Source organism: Festucalex cinctus, chromosome 18, assembly GCF_051991245.1.
Source record: "Festucalex cinctus isolate MCC-2025b chromosome 18, RoL_Fcin_1.0, whole genome shotgun sequence".
NCBI lineage: Eukaryota > Metazoa > Chordata > Actinopteri > Syngnathiformes > Syngnathidae > Festucalex > Festucalex cinctus.
The window spans coordinates 10,490,483-10,501,441 of record NC_135428.1 but is presented as its reverse complement, the minus strand read 5'-3'; the positions used below and the strand labels follow the sequence as shown (position 1 = coordinate 10,501,441).

The following is a 10,959-nucleotide window of genomic DNA, read 5'->3' as shown; positions in this document are numbered from 1 at the left end:
GGCACACATGATTCTGCTCTTGCATGTGCGTGGCATCCTCTAGCCTGCTATTAGTGTTGTTCCGATACCGATACTGGTATCGGCAGAGGTGCCGATACTGCATTAAAACAGTGGTATCGGTATCGGTGACTACTCACAAGTAACATGCCGATACCATGAATTCCAACGCTAATATAGGATTTTGGATGCAGCATCTTGTGTCTTGCTCATGCACGACATTCACTGATATGTGACATGTTCACTGCATGCCGATCTAAGATATCTTATTGGCCCTTGAATGCTCTGAACCAATAGCAGGACAGCTTTTTCATGTTGAGGAAAAAAAAAACTTAAGTATCGGTATCGGCCGATACGGCAAAGCTCGGTATCGGTAGCGGGAGCCAAAAAACGGTATCGGAACAACACTACCTGCTATGCAGCTAATCAGACATCGGAAACTAACAGTTGCCAAATAATCACCTTCTCATTCATTCGTTCATTACTGTAAGTCTGTAAAATGAGAACAAAATAGATGTTATCTACCACGTAAGATATTTACAACGGAACACATTAACAAAAAAAAACAAAAAAAACATAAATTTGGCATATTCAAAATGATACGAAAGCACCACTAGCTTAATGCTACTGTCTAACTGAAGGAGAACGCAACTGGTTAGCTTAGCAAATGTCTTGTCTTCTTAGCTCCCGTAACTAAACACTCTCTAATACACAGGTGGTGGGTAATCCAGGTCCAGAAAGTAAAAACCCTGCCACAGTTTGGCTTTAGTCACAGGAGGTTCTACTTGACCGATTGGTTAATAACTTGTTTACCTGCTGGTTGATTAGATGCACCTGTAGCTAAAGCCAAACTGTGGCAGGGTTTTTACTTTCTGGACCTGGATTACCCACCTCTGCTAATACACAGTATGATACCAGAACATACATTTTTGTGCTATATAGCGTTTAACAAAGTACACAGCAACTAGAGTAGCTTTCCTGCTGTCTTTGGCGCTCTGACTTCTTGTTTTCCGTACAAACTAGAGAAATGGTTCTTGTAGGAGATACAGTTTCCTATACGCAGTCATCAAGTCCTTTTTTTAAAAATACTATATGGTTTCTTAGGTCGCCGCTCATGCCAAAATCATTGGCCACTCAAAAATAAATGCCTCATGCAGCCTATATTCTTACAATGCACTGTGAATTGTTTTTCTGTTTAAGTCGCACCTTCCTGCATGGTTTGATTGAAGATCTACATCAGTCTGCGTATATTCAGGACTTTATATCGTGAGACTCACTGCCTTACTTGAATGGTGGGCTGGCGTGTGTGTTTGTAATACCTCCTGAGGCGGAGGACTAAAATGTTCTGAAATGTTCTCTCACCAAGCAATTTCTGATCCCCTGTTAGAGATAACAATAGTAATTAATCCACAGTTGTCATATTTACTTTACGTGGGCGTTTGTATCATGACAGCAATCTTCTGCCTTCAAAGGACGCTATTACCTGAGATCACTGGGACATGATAATTCCAAAATTACATATCTGTCATTATTACAAAAAAAGGGAAAAAAGTAAAAAACTTCAACTATGAAAATATGCCTGCTTTCATACTGCTGTTGGGGGGGAAAAAACGGACTAATTCATTAATTTTGACATCCTAATTTTCTCCAAGCTACCAAACATAACCTTGCATTAATGAAAGAATTTAGTAAAAGGTGAAAGGTGCGGCTCCTGTTGCCCTTCAATTACAGTGCCACTTACAAAAAAATAATAACTCTGTCTTCATTACCTCTTGACATGCACTCTGTGTATTTAATAAGCCAGGGTAGCCAACCCTGCTGTTTGTCCCATCAGTGCAAATGAAACCAGGGCCTTCAATCACCTTTTCACTTACTGCAGCTCAAATTAACATCACTAATTTAAGGCAGCGGCCACTCCAACTAACCAAATTATGAAAATATTCTCCTACACAAAACGGAGTTGATGAAACGCTCACGTAAAGCGTAACGTGGAGGCTTACTTGATGACCCTTTCAAAGTGAACTATTGATGCAATCTATATTCCTGCTGGCTTGCAGCAGATACAGACCGGATCAGGAAATGTCATTGTATTTCATTAGCATTCATACATGAGTGAACTGTGAGGTTCGCCACGTGGAGGACAAATGCGTTTTTATGAGAAGGGGCAACAGCGCCCCCAAGTGGCTTTAGAGTTTAATGTCAACTCGGCTTTGATACAGATGTGATTCTAGAATTGTCTTCACAAAATCCCTAAAACTAATATTAATCTAATCTTCAATGAAAATAATGCAATTAAAAGATTCAAATTTCATTTATTAATAATTTTCAATGATGTTATGGGAAAATGATACCATAGAAATTCAAATAGTGCCATTAATTTGAGGACATTACAGTTATTTTATTTTTTTTTTAATCCAATTATTGTTTTAAAGGCAAAGGGTCATCTTGATTTTAATTAATCACAACAAATCACTCCAGCTTCCTCTGTGGTGACACTTTAATTTCGGCAGTTATTATCTTTGCCACGGCGTCGACGCAGCACGTTGAGTAATGGCTCCGTAATGACCCTCGCTAACTGCATCCCGCATGTCTGCCATTTAATGACGCTAGTGAACAATGTCAGCTGTGCAGAATGCATATTGTCTGATCAGGAGGGACATGCCCCGTCAACCTTTTCACTGGCAGTAATCTGTTTAACATGGTAACAACATGCACACTGTGGAGTGTGGAGCAAATCAGGCGTAAAGGCATTTGTGTCGTTCATTCTCTGCAGACAGTTTCTGAGAGGCGTACAATTGTGAATCAAAACAAAAGTCAACCGCACCAACAGTGAATAAGTAACTTCATGAAAATGGCATTTAATAAACGGGGCCATGATTGACTAACTGGTAATTGCCACAAGAAATCCAGAGGCCCACAAATGTCTCACAAAAATTGAACTGAAGAATCCTTTTCTTCAATTGAAAGCAATTAATATTGTTTGCCTTCACGTGATTTGAAGAAAGCATCAACAAGATAAATTTGAAAATTATTGAATACTTAATTTATTCCAATAGTTTAAATTTAAAAAGTGAGTCATACATCAAAGAGATTGACTGCACAGTGTGAAATATTTCATGATTATTTTTTTTCCTTATATAATTTTGATGATGAGCTTACAGCTACCAAAACCCCAAAATTCATCATCTGAAAAAATTACAATATTTCGAAAATAAATTAGGTATTTTCAATGTCAGTTTTTAGAATGGTTGTGACCATATGCTGTTGTGGTTATTATTATTATTATTATTATTATTATTATTATTATTATTATTATTATTATTATTATTATTATTATTATGCTGCTTTTGCATAACTATTTTCAAATCATTTTGTAGCAGACCGTTGCATTTTGCAGTTTGAGCAGTAGGGGGGAGTAATGAACTATATAGCCACTAAAACAGTCACGCTGTGAGAAAGAAGAAGAAATGCACCACTCCGGCAGAAAATGGCTCGCTAAATAAGAGAATGCATGTCAACTGACCCGTGCGTGGTTGATCTCAAGTCTATCGATACTTGAAGCATGCTTGATCACAGCTGACTACGAAAATGTTTAAAAGGATCAAACGCGCCAACTTCCGACGAAGAAACGAGTCCGACGAGGACGAGCGGGAGGAGAATGTGCAGCCGATGCTGGCGCCGACGTTGTTCGGGCCTGTTTTGGAGGAAGTCCCGTTCCTGGAGACGTCCAGCGGCAACAACGACGGGAACTTGAGCCCCAGGAGCAATGGCCTCGGGGGCGTTTTTAAAAACACCAGGAGGGACAAGAAGGGGAAAGACAGCGGTATGGTGCTCGGGCCCACGAAGGCCAGTTTGCTGAGTTTCGACGATGACGAAGAAGAAGGTACCGGCGTTCATTTTGGCTAGCGAATGTAGCTTGCTGTGCCGCCATTTTCACATTGTTAGCCCACTTTAGGTTCTAAATTATAATTCATATCAATAGCGAATTGTCACAATTATGCAACGGGACAATTCGTTAGTGCTACCTGAATGACAGAAAACTTGTATGATGGAAAAAATAAATAAAATTCTGTGCACCCCGACTATTCGTAGTTACAAATTCACAGTTTGCAACTGTCTTTCTTTCATGTCATGGCTGCGAACAGAAGGACCAGATGTCTTTCGAGTGAAGAAGTCTAATCACAGCAAGAAAATAGTCAAGCAGCTTAAGAAAGAATACAAAGAAGACTTGGAGAAGTGTGGTATTGTCAAAACAGGTGGGGTACCATTTACTGACATGTGATTATATTCACTGGGAAATAAAGGACAATATGAATACTAATACACTGCCTGCTAGGCACAATTTTGCCAAATATAATTCAGTTCATTGTAATTTTGCATCTTTCTTTGTGCTCAATAGAAGTCGTGCCTCAACCTGTCATTGCCATCAAAGAAGAATTGTTCAGTAAAGTGGGCAGTGAGCATGGTGAGGAAGAAATGGAGGTTGATAGTGCTGACGAGCAGCGGGAACAGTTGAAAGGCAGTCAAGTACAGAGGGGCAGCAACAACACTGGAGCAACTTTCAACACGTTCTCCTCCCTCAACACTTTGAGACCTGGTACCACTTCGCACCATGTTTCCTGGACTCGACATGTATTGTTGCCATCATCAGGATTTCATTTTGGGTACCTATGTGTTTCTCTAGGGGAAATCCCCGATGCAGCGTTCATCCATGCTGCCAGAAAGCGGCGACAGCTGGCCAGAGAGCTCGGAGGAGACGCCCCGCTCGTCGAGACGGAAGCCCCCAAGAAACGTATGACACAAGAAGACCAAGACGGCAGCGACGACGAAGACGAGGATGAGAAAAGGATCCGCTTCAGCGGCGTGCGGAGTAAAACCCAGAGGCAAAAGATCGCAGAGGAAATAGGTACGTTACCTCACTCAGACATGTTCAGCATCCGCCTTTTGCCGTCGTGGCTTGACCGTCGGCTGTGTGTCCGTGGAGGTATCGAAGGCAGTGACGACGAAGCGCTTAATGCGGGTCAGGATGAAGAGGTGAGCCGGTGGGAGCAGGAGCAGATCAGGAAAGGGATCAGCATACCACAGGTGAGATTCCCTGAAAAGCATAACACATATTGAGCAGTTGTTCTGTCCTGTAGCCTAAGTAAATAAAAGTGAAAATAAAAACGGATATAAAAATATAATTCAAAAATGATATCCAAAAAACTGAATGGAATTAAATACATAGATACATGCATACATTTTCTTGACCCCTTATTCCTCATAAGGGCCCCGGGGGGTGCTGGAGCCTATCTCAGCTGGCTTTGGGCAGTAGGCAGGGGACACCCTGGACTGGTTGCCAGCCAATCGCAGGGCACACAGAGATGAACAACCATCTACACTCACAAGCGCACCTAGGGACAATTCGGAGTGCCCAATTAACCTGACTTGCATGTCTTTGGAATGTGGGAGAACATGCAAACTCCATCCAGGAAAGCCGGAGTCTGGACTCGAACCCGAGTCCTCAGTACTGGGAGGCAGACGTGCTAACCAGTCGCCCACCGTGCCGCCCGGAAATAAATACACAACTTTTTTGGTCCTCCATACTGTAGGGAATTGGTGACAGTCTAGAAAATACAACAGTCCCAAGTGACCATGTCGTCTTTTGTGTCTCAACCAGGTCCAAAGCAGCCAACTGGAGGACAGCTCGGCTTACTACCAGAACAGCTACGACACTCAACCTTACGGCACTGGCTACAGCATGCCCTTCACCTACAGCGTGGTGCCCCCGCAGGCCAGCAAACCCCCAGCCCCGGCAGATAGCGCTTCGGCTCACTTTGGGCTCTCTGTTTGTGACTTAACCCCGGTGTCCATTGATCTGGTAAAGAAACGCCTGCAGGATAGGTAGGTCATGTACAAGACCGGCCTAGTCATGTTGGCCAATGCCTTGTCGCTTTCTCTGGTCTGGGAGACCCGTAAAGCTACATACAGAGCTAACCACATTCTCATTTATGGCCAGAAATGACTTAGAATTCTCACAACTGCATTTAAGCCTTCTGTTGCATCTAAATATGCACTGTAAAGCAATTGTCAACTTGACCTACTTCCTACTCCGTTGTTTTTTTTTCTTTTTTTCTTTTCTTCTTCCCTTGCTTCTTAATGTGTGCAGGCTCGGTCATATGCATACAGGCCACAACGCCAACGTCAATCGCTACACGCAGATCCAAGAAGACCTCAATGCCTCCGAGAGCGCCATACTGCAGCTGGACGGCTCGTCCAATGACAATGCAGATCAATATCAATTCTTGCAAGAGATGCGAGGGTATGTTGGAGACTTGCTTGAGTGTTTCGGTGAAAAGGTAAGGGAGATTGTCTGCTCTCTGTTTAGATGTTTTGTGTCTTTTGTAATCTGAGCATGTGATGATGAAGTGACATAAAAAAGATTTCATTACGAAAGATATTTCTAACTGCTAATAGTTTGAAAAACATGGTCAGTGTTATTAATATTTTGGGGCATTAACATTGCCTCTTTTACATAAAGATATTGACAAATGTGTGCACTTTGGACACATAACCTGATAATGTCAGCGTTGTGATGTAGAAGTGCTTGTTGTCACAGGGCAGGAGAATTGAGTGCTAAACTTAACTTTGATAAAACAACTGATAAAAGGTGGAAACTGCCCGGTTACATTTGGCATTTACACAAAATGGCGTCATGGAAAAATGCAGACGATAACACTTTTGTGCAAGCAGTGTTAAAGGGTTACAGGGGGTCGTTGTTGATAAGAATCCCGACACGTTTCAAGCTAACTGAACAGTGAAAAAATATGTCGGCACAAGAAACAAAAAGGTGTTTCAAGTGAAGTGTTTTTCATACACGTGAATTGTAACCGTGACTTACTGTTGTGTTAGTGATGGACTACAGAAAGTGCATTTGAACAGAACTCTCATAAGCCGAGGACCCACCGTATTGGTTTTATGCAATTCAGTTCATTTTTAGAGCACATTAACAACCACCCCAGCTTTACAAAGTGCTATACCTTGTAACAGAAGACAATTAGTACAAAAATAAAATGTTTCTACTTTATTCCCTCTTGTTACAGTTTGAATGGATAGTTTGCATGTTGAGAATACTAAACAAAACAGTGCTATGCATTCTCTTGGATTGCATTTGCTAAATTGTAAATGCATATTTAATTTAAAAAAGTTTTTTTGCAGAATCAACTCCTTGAAGCAACCTGCATCTTCTAAACTCATCAATGTTTCTTTTAATTCTAGGTGACTGCTCTAAACATAGTAATAAGAGTGGGATAGCAACCGACCTTTAAATGATAGTGGAATATTGTTTGGTGTTGGGTAAAAGCGCATCTGTATATTTGCTGTCATTTAAGGCTTCAAACACTGGCGAGTTACTTGCTTTTACTCCACACTGGTAATATTCCAACTCCGCCTTTTTGTTATCGTACGTCACAATCCTGCTCTCCCCAACAGCAGCGAGGCATTCCTGTGACTCGGAGCCCTGCTTTTTGTGCAGTTCAGAGGTCACAGAAGGCGTCATATGTTTCAGGTGCCCGCCATCGAGGAGCTGGAGGCTGCCATGCACCAGTTACTAAGGCAACGGGCCTCGCGACTCGTCCAGAGAAGACAGGATGATATAAAAGATGAATCAGCGGAGTTTGCAAGCCTTTCAAGTCAGTCCATCTTGAAGGTTTTTATGATTCATTCGAACGGCCTCGTTAGTTCTGTGCGAGTGGGCGAGCTCTTGTGTCTGTATGGTTGGGATTTGTAAACTTTAAAATGTGTGAACTGGCTTGTGTGTGAGTGAGTGAGCGAGCATGTACACATGAGAAAAATGTATTGTCTAGTTTTGCACGGCTGTCAGCGGGATGCCGGTTAAGCCACTTTTAAAGTGACAAAAGTTATCTTGTGAAATCTGAGCTAACGAGTATGTTGCAGACAGGTAAGTGAACAGGAATTTCTACAGCAGCAAAATGGGCAGAAAATGAAATGATAGTTAAAGGTGGTCCTCTGTTTACAATTATTTTCTATAATTATTACTTTACTACGAAACCGAGGACCCTTGTAATGACTCAAAATTATGTGCACTTCTTGTGTGTGACCAGCAGAGGTGCTGTTGAGTTGGTCCCCACTAATTTGACATCACCTCAGACATTTTTTATTTTTTTTTTGTCCTCAAATTTTTACTGATTGTTATTCTCTCATGGTCAAATGCCCGCCTTGAGTACAAAGATGAATTTGTAACAATTATTGCTAGAATAAAAGTTGGTCATGATGAAATGTTTAGCAGTGTTAATGTGAGGTCAGGGTGATGTCCTCGTAACACAACTGGCCCTCACATCCCTCCTGTCTCTTGCAGATAAAGCCGTCATGGCTCCCAGTCTGGACTCGTTCGGTCGCGACCGCACGTTAACCCAAGAGAGCAGTCTCCAGAGGAGGATAGCAGAAAGAGAGGCCCGGCGGTAAGACGAAAGAGAATAAGTGTAATTTGAACATATCATCTAATGTCAATATTGGTTTTGCCAGAGCTCGGCGACGTCAAGCGCGAGAGCAGAACGGAAAGTGGGCAGAGCACAAAGAAGGCTTGTCGTCCGATGACGAGGAGACGTCCACGGACATCACCAGCTTCAACATGGAGCACGGTATTCAGTCGCCTTGACAAGATTCGACAAATTCAAAACATCAGCTGACGCAGATGCGCAAACTCGATCCCTTCCAGATCGTATCAGCAGAGAATGTAAGAAAGTTTTTGAAGATGTGGTGGAGGACTTTCATTCCCTGGACTCCATCAAATCCCAATTTGAAGTGTGGAGGCGGGACTACGCCGAGTGCTACAAAGACGCTTACATCGGCCTCTGCCTGCCCAAACTCTTCAGCCCTCTCGTTCAACTGCAGCTCATCACATGGAATCCTCTGGATGTGAGTGAGGACTTTGGTTTTGCAACCTGCGATGAGCAAAACCTCAAATGTATTCTTATGATGTCCCCTCTCCAGGTGCAGTGTGCAAACTTTGAGTACATGCTCTGGTTTGAGACGCTGCTGTTTTACGGCTTCGAGGAGACCAGCACGTTGCAGAAAGGAGACAGCGACATCGGCCTGCTCCCGGCAATCGTGGAGAAGGTCGTCCTCACCAAACTGACAGGTAGGGAAAGAAATACTTGGACCTACATCAGCTTTTCTTAAGATGGAACCATGGAAAAATCTAATAGTTTCTCAACCTTTGAGTCAACTCCGTATTCTGTATTTGCACAGTGTTGGTGGAACAAGTATGGGACCCGCTGTCAAATAGTCAGACGGCACGGCTGGTGGGTTTCATTCGCAGGCTGATGAAAGGTTACCCAACTGCGCTGCATGGGGACAACCAATACACACGGGTAAGGCCTACTCGCAAAAACACCTTCATCTGGGTAGTCTTTGTCTTAACAGAAGCATTCTAAATCGACTTTTACTCTTGTCAGGAATTGTTGAAAACAGTCGTCCTGCGTGTCCGGCGGACATTGGATGAAGATGTCTTCCAACCACTCTACCCCAAAAAGTATGCTGTGTTTTTGCTAAAATGGGGTGCATACAGTATATTATGCTACTAGTGTGATTTTGCTTTTGTTTTAGTTTGCTAGAAAACAAGAATGGTGGTCCCTACTTGTTCTACCAGAGGCAGTTCTGGACATGTTTGAAGGTTTGTAGAACATCCCTCACCTATTCACAGTTTCTGTGAAATCTGTCTTTGTGTACTCTAATGTCCTAAGATGGCGCCAAAGCCTTGTTTTATAGGAAAGTAATCCAAATCTTCTCTGATAGCTGTTGAGGAACATCCTCCAATGGGACGGGATCATCTCCACTTCCTGTCTGAAGGACCTGGCTTTGGACAGCACTCTGAATAGGTACATCGTCTCCGCGCTGCAGACCACCGATGCCAGTGAGGACAATGTTCAAAAGTCCCAGAAGGTAAACTCCTGCTTGATTGTTGGCACATGCTGCGTTCAAGTGCTCAACTCTCACGCTTGCTTTTGTGCTTTTTTTCCCCCTCTCAGGTGGTGGACTGTTTGCCGCTGCAATGGTTCAATGGGCTGAAGGGCCAGCAGACGCTGCCCCAGTTGGAGCCGCTGTGTCGCTACCTCGTCCATTTGGCCAACTCGTTGCACCGCAGCAGCTTGGGCGCTTCCGATGTCGAGCGCCGTGTGATAAAGTAAGACCGTGTGTTCCTTTCTTTATAGCTTATCTTGTTTTGCAAGTCAACACGAAAATAAATATTGTACTGATTATGCCTAATAGTTAAGCACATCACCTTGCCATTGGGCCTGATATATACTGTAATCATTTTCTTGGATAAAGAATCAACATGATTTATTTTGTCACCATTTTGTGACCACAGGGATCACGTGAAAGAGATTGTGAAGATGCTGGTGTACATGAAGGCCGTGGACCACATCATTGCCGTGGCAGCTGAGCAAGGCATTAAAGACATCAAGTCTCTGTTGGAAACCAAGCCGTAGACAGAGGCGCGGCAGCATTATTGTTTGACTGCTCACGAAATTGGACTCTGGGCTTAAATGTGCATACGGAATAAAACACGTGTATATATTGTGAATAATGTATAGAAAAGCTCCTGTCTTCATGCACTTGTATGATACAGTCTATGAAACACTGCCAACAGCATTCAACATATATTTGGACTTAAAATTAGAAGATAAGATGTTTAAAAAAAAAAAAAAAAAAAAAAAGTTCAATTACTGAGTTATGTGTAATTGTCTTGATACTCCTCTTACATTTCCTGTGCTAAAAGTGGCTTCCTCTTGCACCACACAAAAAATAACGCCGCCTCACCAGCCCTATCTGTACACCCATCTGAAAGTTGTACCGTAGTCTTTTTTTTTTTTTTTTTATTTGTCTGCTGCTTGTGAATAAAGTATACATTTGAACATACAGCACTGTATCAGTTTTGTTTGGTTCCCAGTTTTGTCAACC

At 42.6% G+C, this 10,959-nt stretch overlaps 1 protein-coding gene across 1 annotated transcript; it reads left to right on the top strand.

Annotated features, from left to right (window-relative positions):
• Nucleotides 1–3,456: 3,456 nt before the first annotated feature.
• paxbp1 (PAX3 and PAX7 binding protein 1) lies at nt 3,457–10,917 on the top strand. The gene is made up of 18 exons (XM_077505156.1): nt 3,457–3,880; nt 4,143–4,253; nt 4,397–4,594; nt 4,682–4,903; nt 4,982–5,082; nt 5,657–5,880; nt 6,146–6,335; nt 7,544–7,667; nt 8,354–8,456; nt 8,521–8,636; nt 8,714–8,913; nt 8,989–9,136; nt 9,247–9,368; nt 9,453–9,529; nt 9,604–9,670; nt 9,793–9,939; nt 10,026–10,180; nt 10,367–10,917. Exons 1-18 carry the CDS (start codon nt 3,586–3,588, stop codon nt 10,485–10,487), a joined length of 2,721 nt encoding a protein of 906 aa, XP_077361282.1. The 5' UTR covers nt 3,457–3,585; the 3' UTR covers nt 10,488–10,917.
• Nucleotides 10,918–10,959: the final 42 nt, after the last annotated feature.

Bases quoted from the DNA above. Each gene is read 5' to 3' on its own strand.
- paxbp1 (XM_077505156.1), top strand. From the start codon at position 3,586: ATGTTTAAAAGGATCAAACGCGCCAACTTCCGACGAAGAAACGAGTCC. The intron at 8,637-8,713 runs GTATTCAGTCGC...GATCCCTTCCAG, and splicing joins CAGCTTCAACATGGAGCACG to ATCGTATCAGCAGAGAATGT. The intron at 9,671-9,792 runs GTTTGTAGAACA...CTTCTCTGATAG, and splicing joins AGTTCTGGACATGTTTGAAG to CTGTTGAGGAACATCCTCCA.